Here is a 22,632-nt window from a genome sequence, read left to right on the forward strand (position 1 = left end):
TTTTGACTTTGCACGGGCGATTTGCCGCTTAAAAAATCTGGAGGCACGGTTGTATTTCCTCTTAAGAACTATGCAGTTTGGATCCTTTGTGCCCAGCGCCGCAATCCAAGCTCGATACGCCTGTTTTTTGCAGTCAGATGCTGCTTTAACTGACGCGTCGAACCAGGGCCGTGATCTGCCACCGATCGGTACTACAGAGTTTGGTATAAAAATATCCATGCCCTGCAGTATCACATCGGCTACTGCAACGGCGCAGGCACTAGGATCATCCGAAGGGAAACAAACCCTGCCCTAAGGGTGAGATGCAAAAAAGGAACGCATCCTATCCCAATCTGCTGACTTGTAGTACCAAACGCGGCGGGTCGCTGGTGGTCAGCGACGTTGGCGTCGGATAGGCACTACACTCCTGACCAGGCAATGGTCGGACGTTCCGAGAGGGGCGTTGACAAAGACCTGGTAACCATCGGGATGTGTAGTCTGCAGAAGATCCAATAAGGACGGCATGTGGCTATCCACATCCGGGAGCCGCGTTGGCGACTCAACCAATTGGGACAGACCATACGCCTATGCAAAATTATGCACAGATCGCCCTGCATAGTCTGTGGTACGTGATCCAAGCCATTCGGCATTGTGCCCGTTGAAATCACCCAAGACTACGATTTCTTATCCAGAACCTATACTTTTTTGACTTAGAAATATCTATATATTAGCAACAGGTACAAATAATTCAGTCATTGACATTTTATTATATAATATGACAATTATTCATGCAACGTGTAGGTTCGGGGTACTTCAACAAAGTTTGCCGTGTCAGCACTTTTAATTACCTACATAAATATATTAATATAAAGTCCCGATTGTTACTCAGAATTACGGAACCCTAAATATTATCTTATCTTACCTCGAACTATAATAATCAACACACTCAAAAGTTGCAAATTATTATTTATTTATATTAAGGTGGTAGTTTATGTTGTTATCTTATTTAAAAGTCACGAATTTTCTGTTAAAAATTAATGAATACTTTTGTATCATATCACAGTGTTTCGCTCGTTCCAAAAATACACGTTACTCGTATGTAATAAATTCTTCAGTTATTTACAGTGTTGATACGATGTGGACGAATATTTTGCTTGCCTTCCTAATTATAATTTTAATAATCTTTGCGGTTTACTTTTGTTGTTGTGTGAGTGCTGCACTAATTCGGTTTATACTTGAGCCAACCATCGCTTTATGTAATTGTACCACCAGGCTAGATGGCAAAACAGCTTTGGTGACAGGAGGTAACTCTGGCATTGGCTTCGAAACAGCAAAAGATTTAGCAAATCGAGGGGCCAGGGTAATAATTGCAGACATTAACAACGCCGAAACAGCTGTTGCTAATATTATTCAGTCCACTGACAATCCAAACGTAGAATACATACATATAGATCTATCTAAATTCAACAGTATACGATTGTTTGCTGATATATTTAACAAGACTGTAGATCAATTAGATATACTTGTAAATAATGCTGGTTGCTATACGTTTAAGAAATACACAACAGAAGACGGGATGGATTTAATAATGCAAGTCAACTACCTCGGACCGTTTCTTATGACAAAATTAATCATGGAGAAATTATTGAAATCACCTCAATGTAGAATCGTTAATGTAACTTCTGGTGTTTATACAATAGGAAGTGTGGATTTTGAAGATTTGTCGGGAAATCGGACATCGAATTTCTTCTTAAGATACGCGAATAGTAAATTGTGTGTATCTTTGTGGACCAAGGCATTGGCGAGAGATTTTTCATCGAATGTATCAGTGTTTTATGTGCATCCAGGAATGGTGACATCGAATATGTTGTTTGATGGAAAGTCAAGCTACGGTCGGTTTATTAACGCTACTTTGGGTCGATATTACAGAAACTGTTTCGAAGGCGCTCAAACAACAATACACTGCTGTGTTGCGCCATGTTTAGAGAAATACTCTGGAAGGTACTTCTCGAACTGTGAACTCCAGGATAAAGCAAAACTACGGAACGAGGAGGATCTAGTGGAAAAGCTTTGGGTGCAGACAAATTTGTTTCTGAACAATTACGAAGTTTCCATAAAATCTTGTGAAAGTATTAAAACTAGTTGAATATAAAGTTAAATATGGTTACTGTAAGTTATTTTTTTTAATACTTGGTAAGCTTATTCACAAATTGTCTTTTATAAACTGCCATATATTAATATTCAATGAATTTTGTGGAGATAGTGATTCAATATTCAATAATTGTTTTACATTATATACGCAGACTGTAACCAAATTGGCTATTTTTGATACTTTAAATATAATAAATAATACAAGTAGTATGCATTGTTTCATCTGTTCGTTTTTTTACATATATATAATATTGCATAACTTATTAAGAATCTTTATTTCTCATAAGAATTAACAATTCACTTACTGAGAAAACTTAAATTAACTTAAAAGTAAGTAGTAAACTTACTATTTTTTCCGAAACGAAATTATTGCAGGAGTGAATTATTTTTTTAATTGAAGGTAATCATTTTCTTATCATATTTCAATTCGAGTATACACAAAACTTGGTAAACTTAGCTTCTAAAAAACCACATAGGTTACAATAATGCTAATAATTACAACTTAACCTATTAATTAAATTAAAATCCTTACCTATTAACTAAGTAACTAATTAAATATGTTAAAAACAGTGAAAATATTGTGAGTATTAAAAAGAATAATAACTTAATAAGTACGTTTATATTGTCATAATATCTGCTATAATTTTTTAATAGATAATCTGTAGTTAATGATAAGTTAAGTTAAGTTTTGCCGCTCAATGAAGGTCAGCTCATTTAGCAAGCGAGGTTTGAGGTAATCGGCAGTTCGTTCACATGATTAAGGCCTATCAAAGACGACGGACTATGCGTGACGCACTTTTTAGTCTGTGATAGTAAAACCTATTCAACTTACAATTAAAAGCAGTAAGGCATAAGACGCGCAAAAAGTCTGACACCCAAAATAACCTCGCATATCTGACAGACCAACTCATTCATCGCGCAGTGTGCCATTCTTGCCCGTGCTGTTAATAAAATCTTATCGATAAAATCGGTTTATTTTTAGTTCGAGGAATTCGATAGTATGATGTATTTTCAAAATGTTTTTTTTTTTTCAGGAAAAAGTTAAATTTATATCTAAACTTTTTAAAGCAGTTTTCAATATAATTAGCAACTTATTATACTTAGTAACAGACATTTTATAAAATTTGAAAAATTTATTTGGATATAGTTTTAGAATTGAATGGTTATTAAACGGTCCCTTTTATAATCTTTCTGAAAGAATAGAATGAACCCAAAATTCTTTATTTATTCTTTTTTTTTTGTATCTCAAGTACGAAATAATACACTGCAATCTTTGTACTTCTATTGCGTGTACATCCCTGAAGTTCTGCCCACAAAATGACCGAAAATGTACGTCGTGTGCTTTGAGTCTGTGAAGTATCTGCCAAAGACATTATGCGCGCAATACAGATTTTTTGTGTGCCACAGACTCGATAACACAAAAAGTGTGTCGTCTGTGATAGGCCTAAATAAAACGAGTTCGTTCGCGGCTGTACACTTTGCAGGCTCGGAGAATCGTCAACCGGTTCCGATTCTTAGCTCGTGTTTCTACAGGGTGATCGACCTTTTGCAACTTTCTTTTGTCATTGAAAATATTGGCACGATATTGTAAGCTAGTACAATAATAGGCAATATTTTGCAATGTTGAAATATTTCATTGTTGTTACCTTTAGGGCTTAGATCATTTTAACGTCTGGATAGACTGTGACAGCTGCGGAAACGTCAAAAAAAATTGAGTGCAACATTTAATGCACGCGGACTAACACAAAGTGACATTTAAATCACGAGTGTGAGGCGTTGCGTGTCACGCACATTAAAGTAATAATCCTGGGATGTTTTCATCGGTTGTCTACCAGCAAGACGCTCTGTCTAGATGTACAAATTATCTAAGTGGTTTTGATTCAATTTGCTAGGAATATTTGCGGAAAAATCTTTTTAAATTCGTTTTTATTTATTTCCTTCAGATATGAGGAATATGTATAGCCATAGCTTGTTAAACAAATTGGAATCTAGATTCCGCTAATGAATTATAAAGAATAATTTTCACATTAAAATTTCACAAAACTTATTGCAAATATTATGTTCGATGTGGTCGCTCTAGTTGTATTTTGAGTCAATTATTAGTTCAAGGTATTTGTGTGTGTCTACTATAATATCAATCGTAGGACACCTAATTATGATTATGTGAAATTAAAGAGTTATGTGTAGAGTACTTCTTTATTGCGTTTGGAAAAAAAAATTAGAATGACATATACGTTGCGCGCGCAAATTGACATCTTAAAATAACAACATGAAGTTGGCTTTTACGTGTCTCTAAAATTATTTAAAGTGGTTATTCCAAAGAGTATAACATGATATAGGGAAAAGAGAGCCCTCTCTACGCATTATGAGCTGTCTATTTGAAAACTAGCGCCATCTGGAGATTGGCCTCGAAAGTAACAATAAAAAAGCTTCAAATAATAAAATTCATTTTTAATGTTGTGACGCAATTAAATAAATAACTCTATTTTTTAATGTAGGTATTGCAATTTTTTACAATTTTTGTTGAAATTGCGCGTAGACTTAGTTATTTAATTTTGTCACAACATAGAACATAAAGGATGCATTTAGTAGTGCAAATATGCAAAATGGAACACGAGAGCTACATACAATATGCGGAAAGGCTAGAAGTAGCCGCCATTTTATGACCATTGGGCACAAGTGACACAAAGAAAAGTTGAAAGGTTTCAAAGCGAGTGACAGCTGACAAAGCTTTCATTTTCGGGGCAACTAACAGATGGCACTACAGTCTTCTGAAAACGTCACTTTAAGGCGTCTGTCCCACCCCTCGGTTTTTCTTTATTTATGTATATCTTTAACATACGTGTTTCATGTTAATGGGGATAAAAATAAAATCATACGTACTTAGCATGTGTGTGTATATTTAAATTATGGACATAAATGATTATAAACGTTTATTTTTAAATTTAAAGTGCATTTATATATTAGAGGTTAATTTTCGGATAAGTATTCTTATTATTTATTTACATTATATATACCTTAATTAAATTTTTGATAATTAAATCTAATATTAAAACTGAGTGATTGATTTGAGGTTTTATATTTCTTTTTGCTTAAGTAAATTGTAATTGTTTTGTTCGACCATTTATCATTTTTAAAACATCAAATCATTTATTATGTTATAAAGCTTTTTATATATAATTTCTAGCTCGTGAATAGTTTTTGTCATATTTCTTGCTCTCATTCCTCTTAGGCCGGCAAAACAAATGACGGCGTAAGAAAGCCAGCAAAAATCGAGAGACAGATAGATCATCAGTGATTATTCCCTTTAAACAACTGCAAATTACAGATTAAAATATAAAAAAATCACTTAGTGATCTAATGTAGCTTACTGTGCTAATCCTTTAGTTATATAAATTATATAGATAAGTACAATGCTAAGTTTATTACAAAAATGTTCATAGAATGCTCATTGATGTTGATGACAATGAAAAAAATGTAAGTATACTGAAATCTAAATATATATAACTCAAAGGTGACTGACTGACATAGTGATCTATCAACACAGCTCAAGCCACTGGACGGATCGGGCTGAAATTTGGCATGCGGGTAGATGTTATGACGTAGGCATCCGCTAAGAAGGATTTAAGGATTTTGATTAATTCTATCCCCAAGGGGATAAAATAGGGGATGAAAATTTGTCAATTTTAAACCGATCGGGCTGAGACTTTGCATGCATAAAGCTACTATGACGTAGCATCCCCACAAAGGATTATGAGATGCAGGCTATATAAGATTAGTAACTTTTCCATTTAAAATATACGAATTTCTGTATGCTAGTGCCATCCACATTGCCAATAATTGGCGCTTTTACGATTATATTTATTTCCATTGGCATAATATATAACATATATACAGACAGAAATAATTATTAAATGCAGAATTTGTGTCTGGCTATCATAATACTGTTTAATAATTCTGTTTTCGTACAAATATGTAACATGTTTTAATTCTGTTAAATTTCGTAATATAAAAAAGATAAAAATATACTGAGCTGTTGCCAAACCGAACCGTTGCTTACACCTATCAATTGTTAACAACTATGTTACCACTATTCATACAAATAAATCATTTCATTTCTACATTTCTTGTAAGTTAACCAAAAATAATCATACAAATTACAAAATGTCGAACAATTAAAAAAATCAAGGAACCTATAGTGAACATCAATACACAAGTATTGAACCAATGGACACCCAATAACCTAACGTTAACCTGAAAAATTTAGTTAAGCTAAGCTCGGAATTTCCCTGCGAAATCGAATCACAAATGGGGCGATCTGTAGGATCACTAAAGTCACCGAAATAGCCCAGATAGTTGCGAAGCTGAAGTGGTAGTGGCGGGGCACATAGCTTCACGTACAGATGGCTGTTGGGCCTCGAATGGCGACCACGTCCCGGAAGACTTAGTGTTGGTAGGCTACCCACAAGATGGACTGATTTGACAGATGGACTGACCTATTTCGGCGATCTTGACTAGATTAGTCAAGATCGCCGGAATAGGTTGGATGAGTGCAGTGCAGGATTGATCGTTATAACGACCTTTGGGGAGGCCTTTGTCCAGCAGTGGACGTCTTCCGGCTGAAATGCTGACGATGATGAACCTGGAAATATTGGCTTACGAGGTTTAAAACATATCTCAGAGCATATTATACTTTAACCTCCTGTTTGCTTGGCTTGGCATGAGACCACCGTTACTCTGTTATTTGTTTAGCATACAAGACATTAATCTAGATAACGAGCCGAAAGAGAGGCACGTGGGACTGTTCTTACACCATAAATGCATAGAGTGCCTAACAATATTTTATTCCATCAATGCTGATATTGATAATATTATGACTCTGGATCAACTAATGCGAAATTTCTCAGAATGCATCAGCTCGAAAGCAAATATAACAATATTAAGACATAAATTATTTAATAGAAAATAACTTCATTTGAATAACTGATAAGCTAAATAACTGATTTAAAATATTTATCTTTACAATTTTATTTTGCCTATAGAAATTGTTGCGAGAAACTTGAAACTCGCAAAAGCTTATGATATATCTCGTATTGTAGCCAATGATGTTCTAAAGTAACCGTCATGAGAAGCTATAAATTTTGTAAACAAGTGTTCAGGAGTTCACAACATTTTGACCTACAAAACAAATGAATTTGTTTAAGATTTAATAAATTATAATGTAACAAATATTAATTATATATGTTAATTATTTAAGAATAATTATTCGTCAGATTCAGATGTTTCCATTTCTGTGTCAGAATCAGTGACATGTATCACGAAGCTGTCTACAGTTTTATCAATCATCTCATCGATTTTGGAATAAAAATTATCTTCTTCCTCGATAACATGCTCCACACAACGCTTCCAATTTTCCTAAGTAATCTGCTGCAGTCCCTCTTGTAATAATTGTTTTACCTCGTCAAATTTAAAATATTTTGTATTTTTGCGAGCAACATATCCTTTTACGTTGGCCCAAATTAGCTTAATTGGATTAAGCTCACAATGATATGGCGGGAGTCTCAATACTTCCACCTTATATTTTTTTGCGAGCACTATGTTTTAAAATTGTCTTTAACATTTTTTACGTTTAGCAGTAATTCAGTCATAATTTCATTGCCGTCGTAAGAAATATTCTTACTTACAAGCCAATTTTGTATATCATTTTTTTTCCAGGCAGTAGAAGGAATTCTTTCAAGACGCCTTGAGTGGTATGGTGCATTGTCCATTACCACTACTGCATTTTCTCTAAGTTTTGGGAGAACGTTTTCAAACCATTGTTCAAAATGTGTTGCATCCATTGATTCATGGTAATCTCCCGTCTTCTTGCATTCAAATATATTCACCGCGCTCTACAAAACCGTTCTCATTGCCGATATGGGTAATTATTAATCGTTTAACTTTTGACGTTGGGTTACGTGCACCAATGCTAAGTCCTTCTAGGAAAGCCTGCTTCTTACTTTTAACTTGTTTGTCTACCCAAGTTTTATTTACGGTATGTCCTGTAAAAACAATTAAACATTTGTTAATTAGCGTCTTGCGCAGTAAAAGAGTTGAAGTATATTATTATTAATAAACACTTGTGATAGCCCTTAAGAACTAATGTCTCAAGGTCGGCGGCGCGTGGGTTATATTTTGCAAATAGATTTGCAGTATCATACACATCACTTCACGGTAAAGGCGACGGTATTTGCTTACAATCAGGCGAACCGTATGGTAGTCTGCCGTTTCACTGCAATAAAAAAAAACCACACTAACCTGCATTCACCCATGTCTCATCCATGTAAAATATCTGGCGATTTTGTTGTCTTTATTTATTTACAAATATTTTCGCCGCCATATTGTTATGTCATATCTATCAATAAGTGCGTTATTTCGCTGTCGTTTTATATATTTAAAGTTTAAATGCTTTATTAGCCGCCTGAGAGTTGTTTCGCTAAAATTTGGCAAATCTTCATCGTGATTGACTGCCTGAAGAACCTTGGGAATTGTTGGTAATTGGCCATTTAAAAAGAAACTGTGAATTTTTTTCCTAATTACGGATTTATCAAAATCGTCTACTTTCTGATAAAATTTAGGCCTGTCTTTAGACTTGATAGGTGATTTTATTCCCTCTTCTGATTTATATTCATTTAATATATTATACACAGATGCTATGCCAATTCCCAAAATCGATGCTGTTTTTTTATTTATTTCGGTTTTGTAGGGATATTCATTCGATGGCCAATTTTCTTTCATGTACTTATATACGTTGATCACCATATTTTTCTCATTAGCCGTAAAGCTCTTCACCTGTAAAAATCACCTGTAGTCACTTGTCACACGAAGCTCAAGCTATATCTCCAGGTATACCAATTAACCTAACTGAAGTAATTGACTTCACAATTTAAAACCTACTTCTAATATTAACCTTAAGTTTCCAAAGATTAGCGCGTTTGAACAAACAACTCTTTCTTTTTACTTATTATATATTTTAGATAAATTGTATTACGCACCTTTTGACGTTTTTTTCGTGGCGAATTTATTTCCTTAGATGTACTGGCTCCATTATACGTAATAACAAATTAAATTAACGCAACAATTTAAGTAACAACAATAAAAAAGTGATAACGAAACAATAACAAAATTAACAATAACAACCAGATCCGCGATATATGCAAAGCAATGAAACAAACTCGTACGCATTCGAAACTCGAATGACGCGTTTATTTCAAAATGGCGTCCCGATAGTTTACAATCCCTGCGACGGACGCGTTCCGGTACCAAGAAACACAAACGATAGCGCTTTGCGTCGTTAAAATATGATCCGACTAAATTAAATAGGTTGTTACTTTCATATAACCCGTCTATATTTCATGTCGATTGAATATGGTCAATTTATTATTATCTCGCAGCATAAAATGTTTACTTAGTAAAAGATAAATTATAGCTTCTCGTGACGGGTACTTTATACATAAGAATGCCATTGATTGAAACAAAAAAAAATTGTGTGTGTCAGCTCCGACGCACGACTGGAGTTTAGGTTGCAAACAGACATACAGCAAAAGCTAATAAAAGCGTATTAGTTAGAAAAAAAATATAGATAAAATAACTTCATAGTTATTAGTGATTTCTCCTATGGCCAGGGCACCTATTACGAAAACCGAAATACGTAGTTTCGGTCCGAAACGAAAGAACGACGAACTTCGATTTAAATCCTATTACCAAAGTACTTCGGATCCGAATAGTGCGGACGTAATTCGTTTCGGAACCATAGACATAAAAAAATTGTACAAAGATGATATGAATGTACACACTTATATTACCGGTAAATCGTGCCAAAACCGATAACAAATTAGAAATTTAAAAATAAGTTTTTCGTTATGTTAACATGTATTTAAATAATGGAATTGCTTTATATTCCGTTTAAGTTATCTATTTAAAAAATAATCCTATTTTACTGCAAGAAAATATGCTTTATTAGTTTAAAAATATGTTTTAAATTTGCCGTATCATGTCATCTACTGCATTATATATTTATTTAGTCTCTGGTAGTTTAACATACTTTCGCGGTTTTTTAGTTTAAATTTTTTCAGAAGTAAAGTGAAAGTTATATTCGAGTAAGTATTATTTAGAATAGAATAGAAACACTTTATTAGCAATAAAAAAACACTCACACAAAAAAAAAAATTACAATATTAATTAGTATAGTAGTATTTAATTATTAATATAAAACAAGAAATACTTATAGATTTCAGAAAAATTTAGAAGGCATCCTGGGCGAAAGTAAAAGAACTAAATAATAATTTTAAAAATATAATATATGATAAATTTAATCCCTTTTTTTATTTATATGTACAAAAACCTCTCACTTTATCTGCAACAAAAGAAGTAATATTTTTTTGTGTTTACACGACTATACACAAATTTTTATGATTTATTAGAATATAATTTGTTGAATATTGAACAGACTAGTCTTCATCTTATCTTTTTATTTTATCACTTACAGGCAGATTGCAATAATAGTTATATCTAGTAGATTATTATTCTTAAATTTCTGTTTAGTAATTATTGTATTACCTCATTTCGTGTGCGTGGTGGTCCAGTAACGTATTGGTTCATCCTGCTTTGCATTTCATCTTCCCCGACTGAACACACATGTTATGTAAAACACAACAAGCGACTGTGATTTGTGATCTTTGCGACCATTCCTGGCTTGTAATGGAGCTCCTTTATAACTAATATAACTTATTTATTATTTGATAGAGGGATCAATCCCTCTCGTATTTTTATAGTGGCTTTATTACTATAATCTCTTCACAAAGTTTTTCAAATAAAGTATGATTATGGCGATAATTCATAACAAATTAGGGAATCAACCATCGGGAATTTGTTTATTTAATAAATATTGCCGGAGTCGACCTCGCTCTCTTGCTCTTTCAAGGTTTTCTTCGTACAAGAAGATCTCTTCGTACATTAAAAAACGTGCCATTTTATAATAAAATAAATATGTTTTATCTAAAACGAAACATATAAGTCTGTCGTTAAAAGTGACGTTGTTGTTACGACCATAAAAATGTCAAACAACGAAAACGTAAGTGTCGAGTGAATTTGGGAATAAGGTAAACGAAAGACAAAATGTCTAATCTCGAACTTCGTTTCGATCTTCGGATTCGAAACACTTTCGTAATAGAAAAATGTACGATCCGTCAACCGAAACTTCGTATTTCGATTTTCGTAATAGGGCTCCTGGTACCTAACTATTAAAATCTGTGATCAGCGCCATCTATCGAAAACCGGTATAGGTACTAGATGACGTTTAATCTAGTATTATTTATTTTTAATTTGAACTTAGATGGGGTGTCTGTGGTTCAACGCCATCGAATAAGGTTTAGGAAACTAGCGTACATTAGCCACAACAGTTCTTATTGCAAAATAAAATAATTTTCAAAAGTAACGCTTTGTGGTCGACAGAAAAATACAGTGTTAATTGTTGCCTTATTTGTAAGCAGACAAAGTATGTTTTGATTTAAATGACAAAATCGTTAATATGTCATTTGATGAGTAGATTTTACACTCCATATTTTTCTCATACCGGGCGCGTTATATGAAAATCGATTCTTAACTCCAAAAAATGGGCTATCTCAGACAGTTCATCCATAGCCAGTGTTAATCAATCAAGCAGTCATAACAAGTGCCAAGTCAAATCAGGCCAAGAGCAAGTCACAACTATTTAAGTTATCAGTCAAGTCACAATCAGTCTCTAAGTCACGAGGTTATAATCCGGGTTAATCACGTCACATCAGTCCAATTCCTACAATTTTTATCAATCTCATTCATAATGCTAATTATTTTGTATTAATAATTCCTTAGTATATGTATATTTATTTAATAGGTTTTAGAAAGTAGGTTAAGATAGGAATCACATCACATTAGTGAATTTGCTCGAAACTGTCATAACCATAATGTTAACAGACAAATTTATAATGCATACTACTCGGCTAAGTCAAGTTTGTATTACCCCCTTATTCATAATAGTCTGCTAACTAAGTCTTTTCTGGGCCGATGTATATGCTTTACAACAAGATCCCAGAAAATATTCAAAACAAAAGTATTACGTCATTCAAAAGAATATATATATAACACTAGCTGCCCCGACAGACGTTGTTCTGTAGATAGTAAAAAAACAACTGTTTTATATTTCAAAACATCAAAAATTATTTCGTAAATATGCTCCCTGTTGTTAGAATGAAATTGTTTCACAGCGGAACTGTCAAACCGTGCGTCACTAAATTCTCTCATAGAAAATATGTCCATACAAAACAAATATTGAAAATAAAAATATTTATGGAGCCCAAATCGAAATAAAAACTACCCTATCTCTCAAGTTGGACCAAACTGCACTCCATTAAGTAATCGCCATTAAAATCCGTTCATTAGTTTAGGAGTCCATTGAGGACAAACATTGTGACACGAGATTTATATATATTAAGAAGAAGATAAATGACATTCTTAATGATACCACAGATTGGGAATGGAGTGACCCCCTCAGGCTATTAAATAATAAGTTTAATTGTACAATATTACTTTGCAAACATATTTTTTCGATGAAAAAAAAGCCCGCTGAGTTTGTTACGCCCATTCTTCTCAGATCTGAGGCATTCGTTTTGGAATGGGTGGTAGTTTTTGACTTTCATAAAGTGATGTCACATCCTATTTGAATAAAAATATTTGAATTTGAATTAAATCTGTATTTTATAGATTTGGCGCTTGAACTGAATCTCGCTTAAATGAAAAATATGAGCACAAATAAATTGTTTGTTTTAAGATTCAACTAATTATTGCATTGCCTATTGCTGCATTAATGTGATATTTTTACGAGTAAAATAGTTCACGACCTCCCTGTGTACCGATATAGACTGTTTTTGGTTTATACCAATATCATTTGGTCGGTTAATTCAGTACATTATATCTATATAATAAAATTCTTTATTTCGACCAAGAAAGGATCATAATGTGTTAGTAACAAGCTAACTTAAAACCTAACATTAATATAAGATATCTTAAAATGTAAGCCTTCCTAAAAGGCAGAGAAGTTCTCCAAGGGCGACAACGTACCGGAAGACGCAGTGTTGGCAGATCCCCACAAAATGGACCAACCATCTCGTTAAGATCGCCGGAATACGTTGGATGAGGGCTACTATTCGACTTATTTGTAGCCTTTCAGAATTCTGGAAAATCATATTGTGAGTAATTTTAGCTCCACTTTAAGCGCAAATTCAAATTTGTTATTTATAATTCTGTTCAATAACATGCAATATAGAAGTTTGCGTCTGGACTGAAGGGTGAGTATTTTATATTTACGTAGCAATTGTGTGTAAGAAATAAAATAATTGCCATAACATCTGTTGCAACACTTGGATCTTAAGAATTTACGTTTAGTATAGTTTGAACAGCATATTCCAATGTGGGAGAATAGTCAATTCAACATTACAAAGAGATTAATTATAATCTATATTATATTTCTCTTTCGAAACGTTGATAATATTTTTTCTTATCTTAAATCTTAAAATATTTTAGTTAGTGGTTTAAGATTCACAGTATTCCACGTACCACTATACACACTCACATGCGATCAAATGTTTTAGTTATCTACAGTGTTGCTACCATGTGGACGAATATTTTGTAATAGGTGGTAACTCTGGCATTGGCTTCGAGACAGCAAAATATTTAGCAAAGCGAGGCGCCAGGGTAATAATTGCAGACATTAACAACGCCAAAACAACTGTTGCTAATATTATTCAGTCCACTGATAATCAAATCAAATCAAAATCAGTTTATTCACGTAGGTCACGGAAATAACACTTATGAATGACAAAAGAATCCAAAGGTACAATACATTCATATAGATCTATCTAAATTCAGCAGTATACGATTGTTTGCTGATAAATTTAACAAGAGTGTGGATCAATTAGATATTCTTGTAAATAATGCGGGTTGCTATACGTTTAAGAAATTCGCAACAGAAGACGGGTTGGATTTAATAATGCAAGTCAACAACCTCGGACCGTTTCTTATGACAAAATTATTCATGGAGAAATTATTGCGCCATGTTTAGAGAAATATTCCGGAAGCTACTACTCCAACTGGGAACTCCAGAATAAAGCAAAACTACGGAATGAGAAGTATCTAGTGGAAAAGCTTTATGTGCAGACAAATTTGTTTCTGAATAATTACGAAGTTTCCAATAAACCTCGTGTTAAAACTAGTTGGATATAACGTTAAATATGGTTACTGTAAGTTATTTTTTTTATACTTGCTAAGCTTATTCACAAAAAGTATTAGGCATGTCAAAACAAATCAATTATAATTTGTTCGACATAGTCAAAGAGGCCATACACTTATAATTCAGTCATTGACATTTCATTACATAATATGGCAATTATTCATACAACAAGAAGGTTTGGGGTACTTCAAAATTTACCGGGTCAGCACTTATAATTATATAAATATAATAATATAAAGTCCCGATTGTTACTCATAATTACAGAAACCTAAATATTATCTTATCTTAGTTCAAACTATAATAATCAACACACTCAAAGTTGCAAATTATTATTTATTTAAATTAAATGTTTCGCTCGTTCTAAAACTACACGTTATGCAATAAATTCTTCAGTTTTCTACAGTGTTGATACGATGTGGACGAATATTTTGCTTTCCGTTCTAATTATAATTTTAATAATCTTTGCGGTTTACTTTTGTTGCTGTGTGAGTGCTGCACTAATTCGGTTTATACTTGAGCCTACCATCGCTTTGTGTAATTGTAACACTAGGCTAGATGGCAAAACAGCTTTGGTGACAGGAGGTATCTCTGGAATTGGCTTCGAGACGGCAAAAGATTTAGCAAATCGAGGGGCCAGGGTAATAATTGCAGACATTAACAACGCTGAAACATCTGTTGCTAATATTATTCAGTCCACTGATAATCCAAACGTACAATACATACACGTAGATCTATCTAAATTCAAAAGTATACGAATGTTTGCTGATAAATTTAACAACACTGTGGATCAATTAGATATTCTTGTAAATAATGCGGGATGTCTTATGATTAAGAAATACACAACAGACGATGGGATGGATTTGACAATGCAAGTCAACTACCTCAGACCGTTTCTTATGACAAAATTAATCATGGAGAAATTACTTAAATCACCTCAATGTAGAATCGTTAATGTAACTTCAGGTGTTTATACAAAAGCGAGTGTGGATTTTGAAGATTTGTCGGGAAGTCGGACGAGGAATTTCTTTTTTAGATACGCGAATAGTAAACTGTGTGTATCTTTGTGGACCAAGGCATTGGCGAGACATTTTCCATCGAATGTATCAGCGTTTTATGTGCATCCAGGAATGGTGATATCAAATATACTGTTGGATCGAAAGTCAGTTGGCGGTCGATTTATCAAAGCTACTTTGTTTCGTTATTACAGAAACTGTTTCGAAGGTGCACAAACAACAATACACTGCTGTGTTGCGCCATGTTTAGAGAAATACTCTGGAAGCTACTTCTCCAACTGTGAACTCCAGGATAAAGCAAACCTACAGAACGAGGAGGATCTAGTGGAAAAGCTTTGGGTGCAGACAAATTTGTTTCTGAACAATTACGAAATTTCCAAAAAATCTTGTGAAAGTATTAAAACTAGTTGAATATAACGTTAAATATGGTTACTGTAAGTTATTTTTTTTAATACTTGGTAAGCTTATTCACAAATCGTCTTTTATAAACTGCCATATATAAACATTCAATGAATTTTGTGGAGATAGTGATTCAATATTCAATAATTGTTTTACATTATATACGCAGACTGTAACCAAATTGGCTATTTTTGATACTTAAAATATAATAAATAATACAAGTAGTATGCATTGTATCATCTGTTCGTTTTTTTACATATACATAATATTGCATAACTTATTATGGTTTAAGAATCTTTATTTCTCATAAGAATTAACAATTCACTTACTGAGAAAACTTAAATTATCTTAAAAGTAAGTAAGTAGTAAACTTACTATTTTTTCCGAAACTAAATTATTGCAGGTGTAAGTTAGTTTTTTAATTCAAGGTAAGCATTTTTTTATCATATTTCAATTCGAGTATACACAAAAGTTGGTAAATAAGCTTCTAAAAAACCACATAGGTTACAATAATGCTTATAATTACAACTTAACCTATTAATTAAATTAAAATCCTTACCTATTAACTAAGTAACTAATTAAATATGTTAAAAACAGTGAAAATATTGTGAGTATTAAAAAGAATAATAACTTAATAAGTACGTTTATATTGTCATAATATCTGCTATAATTTTTTAATAGATAATCTGTAGTTAATGATAAGTTAAGTTAAGTTTGGCCGCTCAATGAAGGTCAGCTCATTTAGCAAGCGAGGTTTGAGGTAATCGGCAGTTCGTACACATGATTAAGGCCTATCAAAGACGACGGACTATGCGTGACGCACTTTTTAGTCTGTGATAGTAAAACCTATTCAACTTACAATTAAAAGCAATAACGCATAAGACGCGCAAAAAGTCTGACACCCAAAATAACCTCGCATATCTGACAGACCAACTCATTCATCGCGCAGTGTGCCATTCTTGCCCGTGCTGTTAATAAAATCTTATCGATAAATCGGTTTATTTTTAGTTCGATGAATTCGATAGTATGATGTATTTTCAAAATGTTTTTTTTTCAGGAAAAAGTTAAATTTATATCTAAACTTTTTAAAGCAGTTTTCAATATAATTAGCAACTTATTATACTTAGTAACAGACATTTTATAAAATTTGAAAAATTTATTTGGATATGGTTTTAGAATTGAATGGTTATTAAACGGTCCCTTTTATAATCTTTCTGAAAGAATAGAATGAACCCAAAATTCTTTATTTATTCTTTTTTTTTGTATCTCAAGTACGAAATAATACACTGCAATCTTTGTACTTCTATTGCGTGTACATCCCTGAAGTTCTGCCCACAAAATGACCGAAAATGTACGTCGTGTGCTTTGAGTCTGTGAAGTATCTGCCAAAGACATTATGCGCGCAATACAGATTTTTTGTGTGCCACAGACTCGATAACACAAAAAGTGTGTCGTCTGTGATAGGCCTAAATAAAACGGGTTCGTTCGCGGCTGTACACTTTGCAGGCTCGGAGAATCGTCAACCGGTTCCGATTCTTAGCTCGTGTTTCTACAGGGTGATCGACCTTTTGCAACTTTCTTTTGTCATTGAAAATATTGGCACGATATTGTAAGCTAGTACAATAATAGGCAATATTTTGCAATGTTGAAATATTTCATTGTTGTTACCTTTAGGGCTTAGATCATTTTAACGTCTGGATAGACTGTGACAGCTGCGGAAACGTCAAAAAAAATTGAGTGCAACATTTAATGCACGCGGACTAACACAAAGTGACATTTAAATCACGAGTGTGAGGCGTTGCGTGTCACGCACATTAAAGTAATAATCCTGGCATGTTTTCATCGGTTGTCTACCAGCAAGACGCTCTGTCTAGATGTATAAATTATCTAAGTGGTTTTGCTTCAATTTGCTAAGAATATTTGCGGAAAAATCTTTTTAAATTGGTTTTTATTTATTTCCTTCAGATATGAGGAATATGTATAGCCATAGCTTGTTAAACAAATTGGAATCTAGATTCCGCTAATGAATTATAAAGAATAATTTTCACATTAAAATTTCACAAAACTTATTGCAAATATTATGTTCGATGTGGAAGCTCTAGTTGTATTTTGAGTCAATTATTAGTTCAAGGTATTTGTGTGTGTCTACTATAATATCAATCGTAGGACACCTAATTATGATTATGTGAAATTAAAGAGTTATGTGTAGAGTACTTCTTTATTGCGTTTGGAAAAAAAATTTGAATGACATTTACGTTGAGCGCGCAAATTGACATCTTAAAATAACAACATGAGTTGGCTATTACGTGTCTCTAAAATTATTTAAAGTGGTTATTCCAAAGAGATATGATATAGGGAAAAGAGAGCCCTCTCTACGCATTATGAGCTGTCTATTTGAAAACTAGCGCCATCTGGAGATTGGCCCCGAAAATAACAATAAAAAAGCTTCAAATTATAAAATTCATTTTTAATGTTGTGACGCAATTAAATAACTAACTCTACTTTTTAATGTAGGCATTGCAATTTTTTACAATTTTTGTTGAAATTGCGCGTAGAGTTAGTTATTTAACTTTGTCACAACATAGAACATAAAGGATAGATTTAGTAGTGCAAATATGCAAAATGGAACACGAGAGCTACATACAATATGCGGAAAGGCTAGAAGTAGCCGCCATTTTATGACCAGTGGGCACAAGTGACACAAAGAAAAGTTGAAAGGTTTCAAAACGAGTGACAGCTGACAAAGCTTTAATTTTCGGGCCAACTAACAGATGGCACTACAGTCTTCTGAAAACGTCATTTTAAGGCGTCTGTCCCACCCCTCGGTTTTTCTTTATTTATGTATATCTTTAACATACTTGTTTCATGTTAATGGGGATAAAAATAAAATCATACGTACTTATGTATATGTATGTATATTTAAATTATGGACATAAATGATTATAAACGTTTCTTTTTAAATTTAAAGTGCATTTATATATTTGAGGTTAATTTTCGGATAAGTATTCTTATTATTTATTTACATTATATATACCTTAATTAAATTTTTGATAATTAAATCTTATATTAAAACTGAGTGATTGTTTTTAGTTTTTATATTTCTTTTTGCTTAAGTCAATTTATTTAAATTGTTTTGTTCGACCATTAATAATTTTTAAAACATCAAATCATTAATTATGTTATAAAGCTTTTTATATATAATTTCTAGCTCGTGAATAGTTTTTGTCATATTTCTTGCTCTCATTCTTCTTAGGCCGGCAAAACAAATGACGGCGAAAGAAAGCCAGCAAAAATCGAGAGACAGACAGATCATCAATAACTATTCCCTTTAAACAACTGCAAATTACAGATTAAAATATAAAAAAATCACTTAGTGATCTAATGCAGCTTACTGTGCTAATCCTTTAGTTATATAAATTATATAGATAAGTACAATGCTAAGTTTATTACAAAAATGTTCATAGAATGCTCATTGATGTTGATGAGAAATGAAAAAAATATAAGTATACTGAAATCTAAATATATATAACTCAAAGGTGACTGACTGACATAGTGATCTATCAACACAGCCCAAGCCACTGCACGGATCGGGCTGAAATTTGGCATGCAGGTAGATTTTGATTAATTCTATCCCCAAGGGGATAAAATAGGGGATGAAAATTTGTCAATTTTAAACCGATCGGGCTGAGACTTTTCATGCATAAAGCTACTATGACGTAGCCTCCCCTAAAAGGATTATGATTATGCAGGCTATATAAGATTAGTAACTTTTCCATTTAAAATATACGAATTTCTGTATGCTAGTGCCATCCACATTGCCAATAATTGGCGCTTTTACGATTATATTTATTTCCATTGGCATAATATATAACATATATACAGACAGAAATAATTATTAAATGCAGAATTTGTGTCTGGCTATCATAATACTGTTTAATAATTCTGTTTTTGTACAAATATGTAACAAGTTTTAATTCTGTTAAATTTCGTAATATAAAAAAAATAAAAATATATAATAAAATACTTTTTAGAGAAAGTTATAAATGAAAAAAAAAACGATACGTCATACTGAGCTGTTGCCAAACCGAACCGTTGCTTACACCTATCAATTGTTAACAACTATGTTACCACTATTCATACAAATAAATCATTTCATTTCTACATTTCTTGTTAGTTAACCAAAAATAATCATACAAATTACAAAATGTCGGACAATAGAAAAATCAAGGAACCTATAGTGAACATCAATACACAAGTATTGAACCAATGGACACCCAATAACCTACCGTTAACCTAAAAAATTTAGTTAAGCTAAGCTCGGAATTTCCCTGCGAGATTGAATCACAAATGGGGAGATCTGTAGGATCACTAAAGTCACCGAAATAGCCCAGATAGTTGCGAAACTGAAGTGGTAGTGGCAGGGCACATAGCTTCACGGACAGATGGCTGTTGGGCCTCGAATGGCGACCACGTCCCGGAAGACTTAGTGTTAGTAGGCCACCCACAAGATGGACTGATTTGACAGATGGACTGACCTATTTCGGCGATCTTGACTAGATTAGTCAAGATCGCCGGAATAGGTTGGATGAGTGCAGTGCAGGATTGATCGTTATAGCGACCTTTGGGGAGGCCTTTGTCCAGCAGTGGACGTCTTCCGGCTGAAATGCTGATGATGATGAACCTGGAAATATTGGCTTACGAGGTTTAAAACATATCTCAGAGCATATTATACTTTAACCTCCTGTTTGCTTGGCTTGGCATCAGACCACCGTTACTCTGTTATTTGTTTAGCATACAAGACGTTAATCTAGATAACGAGCCGAAAGAGAGGCACGTGGGACTGTTCTTACACCATAAATGCATAGAGTGCCTAACAATATTCTATTCCATCAATGCTGATATTGATAATATTATGACTCTGGATCAACTAATGCGAAATTTCTCAGAATGCATCAGCTCGAAAGCAAATATAACAATATTAAGACATAAATTATTTAATAGAAAATAACTTCATTTGAATAACTGATAAGCTAAATAACTGATTTAAAATATTTATCTTTACAATTTTATTTTGCCTATAGAAATTGTTGCGAGAAACTTGAAACTCGCAAAAGCTTATGATATATCTCGTATTGTAGCCAATGATGTTCTAAAGTAACCGTCATGAGAAGCTATAAATTTTGTAAACAAGTGTTCAGGAGTTCACAACATTTTGACCTACAAAACAAATGAATTTGTTTAAGATTTAATAAATTATAATGTAACAAATATTAATTAACATATATTATTTAAGAATAATTATTCGTCAGATTCAGATGTTTCCATTTCTGTGTCAGAATCAGTGACATGTATCACGAAGCTGTCTACAGTTTTATCAATCATCTCATCGATTTTGGAATAAAAATTATCTTCTTCCTCGATAACATGCTCCACACAACGCTTCCAATTTTCCGAAGTAATCTGCTGCAGTCCCTCTTGTAATAATTGTTTTACCTCGTCAAATTTAAAATATTTTGTATTTTTGCGAGCAACATATCCTTTTACGTTGGCCCAAATTAGCTCAATTGGATTAAGCTCACAATGATATGGCGGGAGTCTCAATACTTCCACCTTATATTTTTTTGCGACCTCGTCCACTACATATGTTTTAAAATTGTCTTTAACATTTTTTACGTTTAGCAGTAATTCAGTCTTAATTTCATTGTCGTCGTAAGAAATATTCTTACTTACAAGCCAATTTTGTATATCATTTTTTTTCCAGGCAGTAGTAGGAATTCTTTCAAGACGCCTTGAGTGGTATGATGCATTGTCCATTACCACTACTGCATTTTCTCTAAGTTTTGGGAGAACGTTTTCAAACCATTGTTCAAAATGTGTTGCATCCATTGATTCATGGTAATCTCCCGTCTTCTTGCATTCAAATATATTTTCACCGCGCTCTACAAAACCGTTCTCATTGCCGATACGGGTAATTATTAATCGTTTACCATTTGACGTTGGGTTACGTGCACCAATGCTAAGTCCTTCTAGGAAAGCCTGCTTCTTACTTTTAACTTCTTTGTCTACCCAAGTTTTATTTACGGTATGTCCTGTAAAAACAATTAAACATTTGTTAATTAGCGTCTTGCGCAGTAAAAGAGTTGAAGTATATTATTATTAATAAACACTTGTGATAGCCCTTAAGAACTAATGTCTCAAGGTCGGCGGCGCGTGGGTTATATTTTGCAAATAGATTTGCAGTATCATACACATCACTTCACGGTAAAGGCGACGGTATTTGCTTACAATTAGGCGAACCGTATGGTAGTCTGCCGTTTCACTGCATTAAAAAAAAAACCACACTAACCTGCATTCACCCATGTCTCATCCATGTAAAATATCTGGCGATTTTGTTGTCTTTATTTATTTACAAATATTTTCGCCGCCATATTGTTATGTCATATCTATCAATAAGTGCGTTATTTCGCTGTCGTTTTATATATTTAAAGTTTAAATGCTTTATTAGCCGCCTGAGAGTTGTTTCGCTAAAATTTGGCAAATCTTCATCGTCATTGACTGCCTGAAGAACCTTGGGAATTGTTGGTAATTGGCCATTTAAAAAGAAACTGTGAATTTTTTTCCTAATTACGGATTTATCAAAATCGTCTACTTTCTGATAAAATTTAGGCCTGTCTTTAGACTTGATAGGTGATTTTAGTCCCTCTTCTGATTTATATTCTTTTAATATATTATACACAGATGCTATGCCAATTCCCAAAATCGATGCTGTTTTTTTATTTATTTCGG

At 33.1% G+C, this 22,632-nt stretch overlaps 2 protein-coding genes across 2 annotated transcripts; both read left to right on the forward strand.

The window, feature by feature from the left end:
• The first annotated feature begins 1,085 nt into the window (after window positions 1–1,085).
• On the forward strand, window positions 1,086–2,328 carry LOC126970015 (retinol dehydrogenase 11-like). The gene has a single exon (XM_050815696.1). The coding sequence runs from the start codon at window positions 1,115–1,117 to the stop codon at window positions 2,123–2,125; it is 1,011 nt and encodes a 336-aa protein (XP_050671653.1). The 5' UTR covers window positions 1,086–1,114; the 3' UTR covers window positions 2,126–2,328.
• A 7,623-nt stretch (window positions 2,329–9,951) lies between these two features.
• LOC126969687 (retinol dehydrogenase 13-like) lies at window positions 9,952–14,266 on the forward strand. The gene is made up of 3 exons (XM_050815234.1): window positions 9,952–9,976; window positions 13,841–13,952; window positions 14,077–14,266. Exons 1-3 carry the CDS (start codon window positions 9,952–9,954, stop codon window positions 14,264–14,266), a joined length of 327 nt encoding a protein of 108 aa, XP_050671191.1.
• The last annotated feature ends 8,366 nt before the right edge of the window (window positions 14,267–22,632 follow it).

Source organism: Leptidea sinapis, chromosome 19 (assembly GCF_905404315.1).
Source record: "Leptidea sinapis chromosome 19, ilLepSina1.1, whole genome shotgun sequence".
NCBI classification, from domain to species: domain Eukaryota; kingdom Metazoa; phylum Arthropoda; class Insecta; order Lepidoptera; family Pieridae; genus Leptidea; species Leptidea sinapis.